The sequence below is a fragment of the Phoenix dactylifera genome, unplaced genomic scaffold, assembly GCF_009389715.1.
Source record: "Phoenix dactylifera cultivar Barhee BC4 unplaced genomic scaffold, palm_55x_up_171113_PBpolish2nd_filt_p 000958F, whole genome shotgun sequence".
NCBI classification, from domain to species: Eukaryota; Viridiplantae; Streptophyta; class Magnoliopsida; order Arecales; family Arecaceae; genus Phoenix; species Phoenix dactylifera.
The window spans coordinates 54,670-70,112 of record NW_024068316.1 but is presented as its reverse complement, the minus strand read 5'-3'; the positions used below and the strand labels follow the sequence as shown (position 1 = coordinate 70,112).

The following is a 15,443-nucleotide window of genomic DNA, read 5'->3' as shown; positions in this document are numbered from 1 at the left end:
ATCCGAGGGCCGAGCCTCGGAAGATTCCGCTCGTTGGTCGGCCAAGGCTGGCGCAAGCCGAGGCGACCGGTCGGGGCTTCAGGCTAGTCTGCTCCCGGGATGATCATCGGGTTAGCCTGGCATCCGAGGGCCGAGCCTCGGGAAATTCCGCTCGTTGGTCGGCCAAGGCTGGCGCAAGCCGAGGCGACCGGTCGGGGCTTCAGGCTAGTCTGCTCCCGGGATGATCATCGGGTTAGCCTGGCATCCGAGGGCCGAGCCTCGGGGAATTCCGCTCGTTGGTCACGCGCCTGTCGCTTGCCGCTCGACGAGATTTCTCCGTGGCCAGCTACGATCGTGTTTCTCCTCTTCTCCAAGCATCGCCTGGGGAACACCAGAAGGGTATTAAATGCTAATTGAAGCGTTACCTGGAAAATCGGATCGCCAGTTGCTGCTTGCAAGGAGTGTCAGTTAAGCGGCCGCGATACGCGCGTTCTTCGAGGCAGATGCGGCCCGGGCGCGAGCGGAGATACGTGGGCCGTGGGATACACACCGCCCGGAGTGTTATATCAGGAGGGATCATCAACTGGCCGTATCCCTTCATTCAGTGATGGCCCTTTGCCGCCTCCTTTTTGTGAGACTTTGCCTTTGCCCTGAGATAGGAGAGCTTTATACTCCCATAGACAACGCCAAAGGTGAAGGCCGATGCACGAGCCACGAAAGCAAGGGTGCTGACGCCGGAGTAAGGACCTCCCTTATGAATCCTGCCTCCAAGAGCTTGTCTACCTCCTGGTCGACCACCCGGATCCGATCCGGGGCACAGTGTCTCTTCTTCTGCTTTATTGGTCGGTGGGTCGGGTCGACGTTGAGGGCGTGAGAAATGACCTCCGGGTCGATCCCAGGTACATCGGCCGCCGACCAGGCAAATACATCGGCATTGGCTCGGAGGAATTCTACCAACCGGGCCCGAGCTCCCGGGTCGAGATTGGCGCCGACCCGGACCGCCCGGTCGGGGCGGCCTTCCTCAAGGGGGACTTCGACCACTCCCTCGGCCGGCTCCCCGTGCCGCAAGGCCACCTCGTCTCTGGCATCAAGGGACTCGACGCTTAGGGCTTCCACGGGCTTCTTCCCTTTGAGAGTCGCTAGGAAACATTGCCGTGCGGTCGGTTGGTCACCTCGGACCTCTCCGATCCCAGCCGCCGTGGGGAACCGCATGAGCAAGTGGTACGTAGAGACCACCGCACGAAGGGCGTTCAGTCCGGGTCGTCCGAGGATAGCGTCACGGACGACCAAGAACCCGAGTCGCACCGTGGCTTCTGCGGGTGCAACGCCCGCAGTCACAGGCAGCTCGACGACTCCTTCGGCCGGGACAGCGTCACCAGTGAATCCGATGAGGGGGGTGGATGTTTTGTGCAACAATTATCTGGACAAGCTCATCTTTTGGAAGGCCTCGTAAAACAAAATATCGGCTGAGCTTCCACTATCAACAAGAACACGCCTTACATCATAGTTTGCCATAGTGAGGGAGATCACCATGGCGTCATCGTGGGGAGTCTGAACCCCCTTTACATCCTCATCAGAAAAGGTGATTACATTGCCGACCCTCTGCCTCTTTACGACGGCCATCCCTGATGCTTCCGCCGAGCCCCCTGCGTTCCTCACAGGCCGAGAGCAGCCCCCAGTGATAGTATGGATCACGCCCGCAACGGGTCGGTTCTGCTTCCGAGGCTCCGGAGGAGCCGGGTCGGTCGGACGCGGGTCCGCGGGGGGACGTCGGTCGCTCACATATCGACCGAGACGCCCCCGACGGATGAGAGCCTCGATCTCGTCCCGAAGCTGGAAGCAGTCCTCCGTGTCGTGGCCGTGGTCTCGGTGGTACTCACAGTACGCCCGAGAGGGCCTCTTCCCAGGGATCTTCCGCATCTGTCTCGGAGCCGGGAGATCCTCCCGCCCCTTGATCTCCATAAGGATCTGGGCCCGGGGAGTCAGGAGAGGGGTGTACCGGTTGAAACGTCGAGGCGGAGAACGAGGGCGTGGGGCGCCGTGGTTTCTTGCCGGCGACGGGCTTCTGCGCCGACGCTGGGGCGTCGGGCTCCTCCTCTGGCGTGCCTCTTTTCGCCTTTTCTTCCCAAGCTTTGGAGGGATCTCGGCGGCCTCCTTGCTCCGGTGGGCGGCCGCCTCCTCGGCGTCCGCATACTGGTTCGCCCGGGACAACAGCTCCGGGAAGCTCCGTGGCAGGCGTTTATCTAGGGAGAAGGTGAGTCTGCCCTTCCGGAAGCCACGTTTCAGGGCTGAAAGGGCCACCTCCTGACTCAGGTTCCGGACCTCCAACGTAGCCTTGTTGAAGCGGGTAAGATAATCCCGCAGGCTCTCTCCCTCGTTTTGCCGGACATCAAAGAGGGAGTCGGAGACCAGTCGCCGCCGGCTACTGACGGCGAAGTGAGTGATGAAGAGGCGAGTGAACTGGTCGAAGGACCGGATCGAGTCAGCCTCCAGCCCGGCGAACCACGCCCTCGCCGGGCCACGGAGGGTTGCCGGGAAAGCTTTGCAGAGAAGGGGATCTGATGCTCCGTGGAGGAGCATGAGGGTCCTGAAACTCTCGACGTGATCCCGAGGGTCCGCCGCCCCGTCATAGGGCTCGATCGCCGGCATTTTGAAACCCGGCGGATTCGGGGTCCGCAGGATCCTCGAGGCAAGCGCCGGCTGGGAGGAGATCTCCAAGTCGGCGAAGGGATCTTTGGAATGGCCCTTCAGGACCTGGAGTTGTCGGTGGAGATCGTCCACCCGCCGATCCAGGGAGCGCGACCGGTGGGTGGGAGACAAGGAGCGGCGAGAGGGAGACCGACTGGAGCGCGGGTTCCTTGAGGACTGGGGGGTCTGGGAACGCGCCCGGGCCCGCCTCTCGTACCCCGCGCAACTCCGATGGGAAGGTCCCGGCAGAATGGAGCGTGCTCGAGAATCCTCCTCGCGCCGGCGCTCCTCCCCATGGGAGAGGAAGGAGCGCGGGTTGAGGAGGGCAGGCGAACGCTCAGGCAGCAGCGGCTCCTGAGCCCGCTGCGGCGCCCGGGACATTGCACCCTACAGATTCTGCACCGCCTCCGCGAGGGTGCGAACCTGCTGGGCTAGCTGGTCGAACTGGGCGACTTCGACCGTCTGAATGGGCGGTGGGGCGGTGGAGTGTTGCTGAGAGCGTGTTGGAGATGCAGCGGCTTTCCGGCCAGAGGCGCGAGAGGCCCCGCGACCGGAAGCATTGGAAGCTCCACGACCACCTCGCCGTGCCATTACGATCGCTCTAAGATCCGGCCCTTCCTCTAGCGCCAACTGTTGCTGGTGGTCCAAACCGAGAACGATTGGCACAGCGGTGTGAACGGGGTTCCCTTGGAGTTGGGTTGATTGCGCTCCACCTTCCACCGGGAAACCTGCAGGCAAGCCTCGCACCACCACTGGGGTAGTGGGGGCCCTCCGACGATCAAGTCAGAGGAGATTGAAGGAGAAGGAGAGATAGTAGTAGCGGATAAGAGAATACTCTGGAAAACCTTTGCTTACCCTCCCCCTTCTCCCCCCCAGCCGCATATATACCAGGCTGGGGGGTCTTTCTGGGGGGGTTGGTCATCGTGTGGCACGATGGAGTTGCCACTGGCATGGCCGTTACAGGACGTCGTGGGGCAGCGCTGGGTACGGCCATGACAGGGCGTAGTGGGGCTCAACTTTGTACGGCTGTTACAGGGGATCGTGGAGCAGGGCCGGATGCGACCGTTGCAGGGAGTAGTGGAGCAGGGGGCCGCGGCGTGCCTCAGGGGAACAGCCTGTCGTTGTCGGGAGATTGCCGACTCGGGGTCGGATGACTGGATCAGGGGGCAGCCGACTCGGGGTCGGGCTGCGGAGCCGAAGATATCCGACTCGGGGTCGGATTGCTGGATCAAGGGGCAGCCGACTCGGGGTCGGGCTGCGGAGCCGAAGATATCCGACTCGGGGTCGGATTGCTGGATCAAGGGACTGCCGTAGTCTTCCTGGGCGCGCGTGCCGGTCACGTGGGGCATGGTGGCTAAATTCCCCCGTAACAATATATATATATATATAGAGAGAGAGAGAGAGAGAGATGGGATGAGCTTGCTTTCGGGCTTAGATTGGGCTGCTATTGGGCTTTGGACTCGGTTGAGGCTAGACTCAAGCCTGGCCTGAAATTTCTTCAGGCCCAAGCTCAACCCAATTCTTTTCGGGCCAAGCCCAAATCCTGACTAGTAGTTGGCCTGGCCTGAGCCAATCTCCAGCCCTATTGTTCTTATATTTTTGACTACTTTAATGTGTTAATTGTATATAAATTATCATTTGGGAGCTGCCTTTTGATTCTCTTTGTAGCTCCCCTTGTTTTTGTACTTAAGGTTAAATTTATATAGCTATGCTTAAAGAAGTAAAATTTAGAATCTTTAAAATAGCAAAGATGCAGCATAAGCTGTAGTGATATTAGAATATTTGCAGCATAAACTGTAGAGATATTAGAATATTGTTTATACTCTTCTATATTACTGGTTTCATGTGAGTAGTATATGAGAATTTATTTCAATACATTAATTGGACAAAGCTTGTTGGTTTACCATATGGTACGTCTTGAAGTTGTGGGATTGATAACACATGTTATTGCTTAAAAGAAAAATTATAACAATATATATTTTGTTCTTCTAAAAAAAAAAAAAACAGTTTGATATCCTGCAGTTTTCAGAAAGCCAGGTACTTGATTTTTGTACCATAGAATTTAAGAAACTTGCCATGTTTTGTTATTATTCAAGCTTGCTTCTATGTTTAGTTAATAAAGTAAGTGTTGATGCCAATGTACTTACGCTGGGCAGCCTGCGAGACCATAAAAATTATAAATTACGAAATAATGTTTTGGAAGTGCATCACATTTGAATTTCAAAGAATTAGTAAATTGTTCTGGAAATACTTATTTTGTATACCATAAAAGAATGGTAAAGTTTTTTTTTTTAAAAAAAATATATTCGAGGACCGGTCACTCTATTTTCTTATTTAGTAGTATTTTAACGAAACCATTTGGATTCCATGTTTTATTTATTAGTAAATTAATATTTTTATTGAAGCTTCAAAGGAATCGCATGGAAGCAAATTAGAAATGGGTAATTGATAGGAAGCTGACAGGTCGTCCTAAATAGCATCAATCAATGAAGAACTCATTAATACAAGAAAGACTGTATTTTTTAGCAGGGAAAAGGACCTGGATTGTGTGGAAGGATAAACAAACAACATAGATGGATATTGATCTTGATAAAGCTATCTGTAAGATTTAGAAAACAACTTGCTAGATGTCGTCCTGTTGGACCAGAAAGTCCAGCTCAATATTACTTCTGATCTTTCTGAAGTTTGCTTCCAAATGCTTTTAAGCTTTCTTCTGTTTGAATCTAGTTATCTATCATGATTGCATTTCAGCTAAATAAAATTCTAGAATATTTCTCAATTTTTTTGACCTATGTTGGTGCTAAGCAGGCTATTGTTATTGTTAAGTAATTTTAGTGCAAATGCTTTAGAAGTATTTCTTTATGATTTTTGTTCATGCATAGTTTAACTGTTCCTACAATTCCAGTCACAAATATTTTCATCATGTATCCATTTGTTGCATGTGCAAAACCTGTTTGCTCAATGCAGCTGTATAATCTTAAATAATCAACTGACCTGAGAGTAGCTCAGTGGAAGTGGAAAAATATTACATACTGAAATTTAGGGAGTTTTGTGATTAGAGAAAGGTTTACATTTTGTATGGTTGGGAGAAAACCAATTTCTTACCATTGGAATTTGGTATACAAGTGCAAAGTTCTCAGTCCATGGAGCACACTAATCTACTCTCAAGTATGCACCAAACATGGGAAGATAGTGATGGTGCCTGCTTCTAGTTTCTTTTTCCTTGTTGCAAATATCACAAGTGTATTTAGCTGAAGTAAAATGTCTTATTTATTTTTATTCATCTTTATTTGTTGTCAAAACTGTTAAGACTAAAATTACCTGGTAAATATTTATAAGCTTCAAGAAGCAATATTTTTTGTTTTACACAGTTTAATGACATAGTTGAAACTGTTAGTTCTGCTCTTTTTTTTTTTTCATTTTCATTCTTATGCCTTCTTGTTTTTTGATTTTCTTGTTTAACATAAATTTACATCTTGTTCCAGCCTTTTAATGGACAGTGTCTCATGTGCGATTAAATCTATAGAACAATTGGTATTGACCATGTATCCTTTGATCTGTGAATTTTTGCTCAACTACAGTATATAAGTGCTCTTAAACAAGCTGTAATGATGTAATCCTCAATATCTTAATGTGATCCTAAAAATTGTAGAGTTGTTTTCTTTGTTCTGTTTCAAATATTTTTATCTTTCTTTTACCAGCAAGATATGATGGCACCTTCGCTTTTTTAATATGTTTGTCCTTGTTTATATATCAACCGAAAAGTGAGGTAAATTTTGTCCTAATCCTTGAGAAATGACGGAATACAAGATGCAAAGGTCTTGTTGGGCACAGGTCTTTGTTGAGATACCATGCAATTTGCTAACAAACCTCTAGGCTTATGATGGGAGTCTTAATTTTTTCAGGAACCAACACGTGGGATCGTTTTGAGCTTCGTGTTCACAAGAGGGTGATTGATCTTATTAGCTCACCTGAAGTGGTGAAGCAGATTACTTCAATCACCATTGAACCTGGCGTGGAGGTTGAAGTGACGATTGCAGATCCATGATTTAGCCCAAGCTAGATGCAACTATGTAGAGAATTAGAGTGTTTTGTCATTGTCCGGAATTGACTGTATTTGCATTATATTTTTCTTGGGGAAATTTTAATCCTTGTTTTTTCTTATTTTGAGAATTTTGCCAAAACATCAGTTTGTTCCATGGAAGAATTGACTGTATTTGCAGTATTTGCGATTGCATCTTCATCCTATGCCTTTTAACTGCAATTGATTAATGATTCAGTTTGGTTGTGTCGGAGTGCAGTGAGGGATTGTGCATGCTGGACGGGTAAGGCGATGGAAATGATTTCCCACCATTCTAATTGCCACACTAGTTCTTTGTCCAGCCAGAGTTACTATCTCCCTTGTGATATTACCGTCCATCCAATCTATTGCCCTAACCTTCGCTCCTGCATTATTTGTGGCATTGGGCCAGTTAATGAAACAGGTTCTCGTGGTTTGCAGCTGCATCCAGGAGGTGATTGAAGGTGTTGTAACTGCTGAATCTGTTCTGGGCCTGACTCAGTGCTAAGGCTTGTGACTTATCTCTTAAAACTCTGCTCCTAGAGATGCATTAAGATTGACATTGGTGCAACTCTAGACAGTTATTTCGGATTTTAGACAAGAATCCGTCCTTTATTTTTTGTGGTCATATGATTAGAACAGATTGCATCTTTGGCTGTGGATTTTTTGGGTTTTTTTATTAACTTTTGTTTCTGTTTTCCCGGTTGAATTTTATTGAACTACTATAGTCGTATACGCTTCCCCCGGATTCTGTCAACTCTGTTGGACATACATTTCTGGAATTAAACTCATTTCGTGTTGCTATTTTTCTTTTTTTTTTGGGTACAAGTGTTACTATTTCACTGGCAGATCTGAAAGCCAAGCGAAGGCACTCAGAGTGGGCGTCATTATAAAATTCCCTTTACTTTAGATGTCCATCCTTATCCGTTATTTGATGGTGGCGCCAAACCATGACGGAGGGACATTAGATATCAAACTACCAGTGTTGTATGTTAGTGCAAATAAAATTGGCATTATATCTGACAACTAGCTCAACAATCTAGTTAGCTTTGAAACTTCTGTCAAACAACGAATTCCAACTTGGTTGCACGTAGTAGCACATATAGCTAATCTTAATCGTCTCAACTCAACTCAGGAGGCTTCTTAAGAATTTATTGAAACACAAAAAGTTTGTTGTGACGGTTTACTCCTCTCCATTGGATATCCAATCTAACCTAATCCATCTCTAAAGGGGGAGGGTTTTACCCGACCTGCAACGAATTCAGGATAAGTATGGGTAATGGAAAAATCCACCCCAAATCTAATCCGTGTATATATAACTTTTCATAAATCTCTTTCTTGAGACAAAAAAATTGATTTGTATGAAAAAATGATTTTTGTAACTTTATTTAATCCAATTCGCCCAACCCTCTCTATCTAACTTTATCAATCCGAGACTTTACTTGGCCTACTCCATCTCGAGGCAATTATTGGACAAGCACTGATAATGGCCAACTTGACATGTTGCCATCCCTAACTACTAATTGTCTTTCATAATAACATGCAACATGTTGAATTAAATCAAATATTTTAAAATTTGAAAACCAAACATTTGACTTGGTCCACGGCCAAGTGGCAAGCATCCGTGCAAAAGCAAGAGAGTAAACATGGAAAGATCCCCAAAGAAAGCAGGCCATGACAAATGTCATGCATCCACGCGCAAGAGTAAGCATGGAAAGGCTCCCCAAAGAAGGAAGGAAGCATGGACGATTAAGATGTAATAAGCCGAATGATCAAAGAAGTACAAGAAGACACATCATCAAACCGCGGAAGAAGAGTCTGCTTCTTTTGATATGCCTGAGCCTATATAAAGGACTTTAGGGATATTTCAAACACAATGAAAAATTTCTCTTCTCCCTATTCTAAGAGCCTATATAAAAAAGGCTCTAGGAATTATTGGAGAGAAAAGAAATAAATTTTTTTTTCTCCTCATAATTTTAATTATTGAACGTGCTCTTCTTTCTTCCTTGGAGGCACACTGACGGGGAAGACGTGGTTCTGTACTGGGTCGTCGTATCTCTAGAAAATCTGCGCCAGCAGACCCGTGCGTGGGGGGCTGATGTGATCCGATAGAATTTGATCCGTATCCCAAGATTCTTGACTCTTCTTGATTTCTGGAAGGGTAGTTCCGACCTGATTGCAGACACAATTTCTAAAGATCCGTCCGTCAGATCGATCTCAATTTTGGATATGTTGTAGATCTCCGCGTTAGCTTTCCAGCGATAGTCGTGGGTCTAGAGAGGACGTCGGGATCTTAAGATATCAGCCTCCGACTGATGACTGCGCAGGGAAGGACGGGCTGATAATCCAACGGGATGGAGTTGTTTGTAGAGGCTGGAAGGGATCAAGGAGGAGAGGAAGAAGAGGGAGGAGGTGGCTGGCCTCTCGGGACAGAGGTGGTGCAGCCGGATGAAGGAGGGGGCGGCGGCCTTGGACGGCGGCCTAGGGAGAGGGGGAAGGCGTCGCAAGAAGAGAAGAGAGAAGGGAAGAGAGCTAGGGCAAAAGCCTTTCAATTAATTTTTACATACTGAAATAGGTGCTCACCACATCTATTTATAGGTGGCTACCTGACCTCTTAACTTGACTTGATCTAATTGAATTCAAGAAACAACTAAACCCAAAGCGACTCTAATAAAGGCCAAGTCGGCTAACCCGAGCAAGGCTATGCTGAAATAAAATTAACATCAAGGACTCAAAAGCAAAAATAACCAAATGATTAAGTCCGAGGCGGTCTAGTGGATCCAACCGCATCACTCCACCACGCTTCTCTTAACCTTGTCCTCAAGGTCGGAAGTCAGGAAAACGATCAAGTATCTCAGTCTCAAACTCCCATGTGGCCTGGTCTGCTGCTCTCCCCAGCCACTCCACTAGTATCTGGGTTTCCAGTCGTCCTTCTACTCGTATTATGCGCTTCGCCAGCACTCGAACCGGCTCCACTACCTCGTCCTCCGGTGGCTTATGTATGATTGGGCCGACAGATGTCTTGGGTCCAAGCCGGGCCCTCAGAAGCGACACGTGGAATACCGGGTGAACTCTCGATGTAGTCGGCAAGTCCAAGCGATACGCCACGGGTCCAATGCTCTCCATTATCTGAAAGGGCCCATAGAAGCGATGAGAGAGCTTCTGGTTCGCCATGGGCCGCAGTGTCAACTGTCGATAAGGCTGCACTTTGACGTATACCCAGTCGCCCACCTCGTATACTGGATCTCTGTGCTTCCGATCATGCAGCTGCTTCATCCTGTTCTGCGCAGTCGTTATGTGGAACTTTAACCGCCGTAAGGTAGCATCGCGGCCTAAGAGCTCAAAATCTGCCTCTGTCCGGTCCGCATGTGATAGTGGATCATAAACTCGCAGCGTCGGTGGTACTCGTCCATACACCACCTCAAAGGGTGTCATCCCTATGGCTGAGTGGAAAGCGGTGTTGTACGAATACTCGGCCCAAGGTAAATAAGAAAGCCACTCTCGGGGCCGATCACCAATCATACAGCGCAAGTACTGCTCGATGCAGCGGTTTACCACCTCCGTCTGCCCATCGGTCTGAGGGTGGTAAGCCGAGCTCATGGCAAGCTTCGTCCCTTGCTATTTGAAGTAAGCCTGCCAGAATGCGCTAACAAAAATGCGGTCACGATCAGAAACAATAGTCCGAGGCATACCATGTAATCGAGCAATGTCCCGTATGTAGACCTCTGCCACCCGTCGAGCAGAAAATGGATGTGCGAGCGTCGAAAAGTGGGCATACTTGTTGAGGCGGTCCACAACGACCATGATCACTGAGTACCCTCGAACTAATGGCAGCCCCTCAATGAAGTCCATCGACACATCCTCCCAAACCTGATCAGGAATCGGTAAAGGCTGAAGTAGACCCGCAGGTCGCAGTGAATCCGCCTTCGCCCTTTGGCACACATCGCATTGCTGTACATAAGCTCTGACCGCTGCCTTCATGCCTACCCACGTACAGCTCTGGCTCAGCCTCTTGTAAGTCCTGAAAAATCCCTCGTGTCCAGCAAAAGGAGTATCATGGAAGTGCTGGATCAATACCTGCCGCATGGCTGAATCGGTGGGCACGCGGATCAACCCATGGTCCAAAATCAACCCATCTCGGTCCTCCATCTCGGGATGACTGCTCGGATCTGCTGCCAACTCCCTCTGGATCTGTACTAGGTCCGGATCCTGGCATGTGGCGGTCCTCAAGTCTGAAATAAAAGGAAAAACCGGCGTAGTCAAAGCCGCCAACTCGCCGGACTCGGGATGGCGCGATAGTGCATCCGCCACTCGATTTTCTGCGCCCTTTTTGTACACCATCTCATAGTCGTAGCCGAGAAGCTTCGACACCCACCTCTGCTGGGCTGGAGTATATATGCGCTGCTCAAGAAAAAATGGAAGGCTCTGTTGATCAGTCCGAACGATGAATCGGCGGCCGATAAGGTACAGCCTCCACTTTGTGACTGCATGGATGACCGCCATCATCTCCCTCTCATATGTGGACAGCGAGCGGGTCCTAGGGGACAACGCCTTGCTCATGAAAGCAATTGGCCGTCCCTCCTGCATCAAAACAGCACCAATGCCGGCACCGGAAGCATCGCACTCGACTACAAACGGTTTGGCGAAATCGGGTAGCGCCAAAACCGGGGCCATCGTCATGGCTTTCTTGAGCTTCTCGAACGCTTCCGTCGCTGCCTCGGTCCATCTAAACTCGCCCTTTCGCAGCAACAGGGTCAGTTGTGCGGCAATCTTTCCATATCCCTCCACAAACCGGCGGTAATAACCGGTTAGGCCCAAAAATCCTCGTAGCTCCTTTTGGTTCTTGGGTAGCGGCCACTCGGTCATGCAATGTATCTTTGCTTGGTCCGGCTCCACACCTGCAGCAGAGATGACATGGCCTAGGTACTCGACCTTCGGCTCGGCCCATAGGCACTTGGATCGCTTTACCTTCAATTGATTTCTGCGCAGAATTTTCAGCACTTCCTCTAAGTGCTCTATGTGCTCCTGCCATGAACGATTGTAAACTAGTATGTCATCGAAGAATACAAGGACATACCGTCGTAGTAATGGTCTGAATATGTCATTCATGAGCCCCTGGAACGTCGCTGGTGCATTGGTGAGGCCGAACGGCATCACCCAGAACTCATAATGGCCATCGTGTGTCCGAAACGCCGTCTTGTGCACATCTTCGGGCTTGACACGGATCTGGTGGTATCCGGCACGGAGATCAAGTTTGCTGAAGTATTCCGCACCAGCAAGCTCATCCAACAGCTCCTCGATGACTGGAATCGGATACCGGTCCTTAACGGTGATCGCGTTAAGTGCCCGGTAGTCGACGCAGAATCGCCACGTCCCGTCCTTCTTATGTACCAGCAGCACCGGCGATGAATATGAGCTTCTACTGGGCTGAATGATGCCGCTCTCCAACATCTCTCGTACCATCTTTGAGATCTTCTCCTTCTGAACGTGCGGGTAGCGGTAAGGCCTCACATTCGCCGGTTCTGCTCCCGGTACAATCTCTATGTGATGATCGTGCTCCCTCTCGGGTGGAAGACCATGAGGCTCCTCAAATAAATCTGCGAATCCCTGTAAGAGAGCAGCCAAATCAGTAGGTATACCTGCCTCCGTCGTGGTTTCCGTCGACAGAGGTAAGAGCTGCATCAAGTAGCTGTGCGCGCCGGGTCCGGGCAAGCCGACTAGGGGCTGAAGTGCAGCCCTTGGGCTAGGCCGAATGCCATCCAATCTAACTCGCCGTCCGCTCCGTCTGAAAGTCACCCACATCTCGGCAAAGTCGAATATAACCGGGCCAAGACTCTGCAGCCACTGCGTACCAAGGACCAAATCAGCTCCTCGTAATGCCAACAGATAGAGATCGAGCTTGAATTGGCTGCCCTGGATCGTCAAAGTGATGCCTCGGCATATGCCCTCCGCCCTCAACATGGCTCCGTCACCCAATGCCACGTCGAAGCCCAATGTCGGCTCTGCTATGAGACCGATCTGTTTGACGAGCCTCTCATCCAAAAAATTATGGGTGCTGCCCGTATCTATGAGGATACGCACCACACGTCTTTTGATCATGCCGTCCACGCGTAGCGTTTTCGGTGTCGCCGATCCGGAGTAGGCATGCAATGAAATCTGAGGTGGCACGTCCTCTTCCTTGGCCTCTAAATCTTGGGGCTCGTCCTCAGCAACCTCATCACCATCTTCAGCCACGGCCTCGTCCTCCAATCCGTCGATCAACATCACCGCTCCGACGGGCCGCGCACACCGGTGTCCCGATGTAAATTTCTCGTCGCAGCGAAAACATAGGCCTTTTGCTCGACGTTCCTCCACTTGTGCTGGTGTCAAGGTCCTCCCGGGTGGACGCTCAACCCTCTTGACGTCACCTGACAAGCGAAGAGGGGTCCTCGGCCCTGTGTTGGCTGCTGCAACCGTCGGCGCTCTCGGCTGGCCGATGGAGCCCCCTGCGGTTTGGCCGGCCCGGGGGTTGATCCAGCTGCCCCGTGCCGCTGATCGAGTGGTCTTGATCTTCTCTTCCACCATTAGGGCCAAGGAAAAGGCATCCTCTAGAGATTGTGGCCGCAAAGTCCTCACCTCGGCTTGAATGTCGACACGAAGTCCTCCGAGGTATACGCTTTTCAGCGCGGAGTCGCTCCACCCCACCACTCGGTTGCTGATCCTCTCAAACTCCTCTTGAAAGGCTCTAACAGTAGTCTTTTGGGTGACCCTTGATAGCATAGACTGGAAGTCATCGTACTCGGTAGGGCCGAAACGCCGACAAATTGCTGCAGAAAAATCCTCCCAACCGTTGAAAGGTCGGGCTCGGTCGGCGGTTTGAAACCATCGCAGGGCGGTCTCTTCTAGGTGAAAAGATGAGATCAATACCTTTTGGTCCTCCACTGTGCCATGGTAGTGAAAGAACCGCTCAGCTCGATACACCCAATCGAGAGGATCGCCGTCTTTAAACTTGGAAAATTTCAGCCTAAGAGTCAGTCCGCGATTTCCTCCCTCTCGATCTCCATTACGGTCCCGATCTCGTTCATATCCTCGGCGTGGGTACTCCCCCACATGCTGGTTCCTCATCTAAAAATTCTGGATGGGATCATCCTCCATATCTGACCCGTCGTCGATGCCAATCGGGCTCATCCCCCGAACCCTAGCGCGTGCGCCAATCGGTATGAGCTCGGGTCGAGGTCTAGGTCGATCTTCTCCTTGGTCCAGCCGTATCTCCTCTGGTGGGTTGGGAAGGAGAGGCTCACGAGGAGGGGGTCCCCTTCGTCCTGGTCGTCCACGGGTAGGGGCCGGAGATTCCACCCGGGTCCGACGCGGAGCTTCCCCCGGTGGAGTTTCTTGCCGCTGATTTAGCAATAGTTGCAACATCATCTCGATATGGCGTTGCGTGGTATCCATCTTCTCCATCAATTGTTGTTGGCTCTGCTGCATAGTTGTTTGATTCCCACGCAAGAACTCCAAGAGACGGTCGGTGGAATCAAGATCGGGTCTCAGGTCCGCCGAGGCCGCGGGTGATCTCGAGCCTTCTTGATGTGGGTCGACGCCCCTTGAAGATGCCGCTTTTTGCTGCTTTGAGGTTGTAGAGAGGGTGTTCACCATCTTCCAAGGCCAAGGATTGAACTGCTCTGATACCAAATTGATGCGATCCGATAGAATTTGATCCGTATCCCAAGATTCTTGACTCTTCTTGATTTCTGGAAGGGTAGTTCCGACCTGATTGCAGACATAATTTCTAAAAATCCGTCCGTCAGATCGATCTCAATTTTGGATATGTTGTAGATCTCCGCGTTAGCTTTCCAGCGGTAGGTCGTGGGTCTAGAGAGGACGTCGAGATCTTAAGATATCATCCTCCGACTGATAACTGCGCAGGGAAGGACGGGCTGATAATCCAACGGGATGGAGTTGTTTGTAGAGGCTGGAAGGGATCAAGGAGGAGAGGAAGAAGAGGGAGGAGGTGGCTGGCCTCTCGGGACAGAGGTGGTGCAGCCGGATGAAGGAGGGGGCGGCGGCCTTGGACGGCGGCCTAGGGAGAGGGGGAAGGCGTCGCAAGAAGAGAAGAGAGAGGGGAAGAGAGCTAGGGCAAAAGCCTTTCAATTAATTTTTACATACTGAAATAGGTGCTCACCACATCTATTTATAGGTGGCTACCTGACCCCTTAACTTGACTTGATCTAATTGAATTCAAGAAACAACTAAACCCAAAGCGACTCTAATAAAGGCCAAGTCGGCTAACCCGAGCAAGGCTATGCTGAAATAAAATTAACATCAAGGACTCAAAAGCAAAAATAACCAAATGATTAAGTCCGAGGCGGTCTAGTGGATCCAACCGCATCAGGGGCATAAACTTTTCTGGGACAACGCATTAGCGTGCTTCGATCCACATGCCATCTTCTCTCTCTTTCTTCATTTTATTATTCTAATGTCAAGTTAATTATTTGCTAGTTTATTCTTCTTATTTACTATTTTTGAATATTAGAAATATTTAATTATTGATTTATTAATTATATTTGTGCATCTAGGCTAACAATTCAGAAAAGTTTATGTACTGTTAGCACTAGATTTTAAATTGCAATATTTATTATACATTCTGCATAATTTTGGTATGATATTATAATTGCCACATATCACATGCACAATCTTGGTATGATATCACAACTGCTACATATTGCATGCATAATCTTGG

General features: G+C 49.6%; 1 protein-coding gene across 2 annotated transcripts in view; it reads left to right on the top strand.

The window, feature by feature from the left end:
• Window positions 1–6,946, top strand: part of LOC120107683 (40S ribosomal protein S20-2-like) — a 47,480-nt gene extending 40,534 nt beyond the window's left edge. For both annotated transcript variants that reach the window (XM_039121060.1, XM_039121061.1), the window contains exon 4: window positions 6,573–6,946. In XM_039121060.1, coding sequence (XP_038976988.1) covers window positions 6,573–6,715 — 143 coding nt within the window. In that variant the 3' untranslated portion in view covers window positions 6,716–6,946. The remainder of the gene's footprint in view (window positions 1–6,572) is intronic.
• The last annotated feature ends 8,497 nt before the right edge of the window (window positions 6,947–15,443 follow it).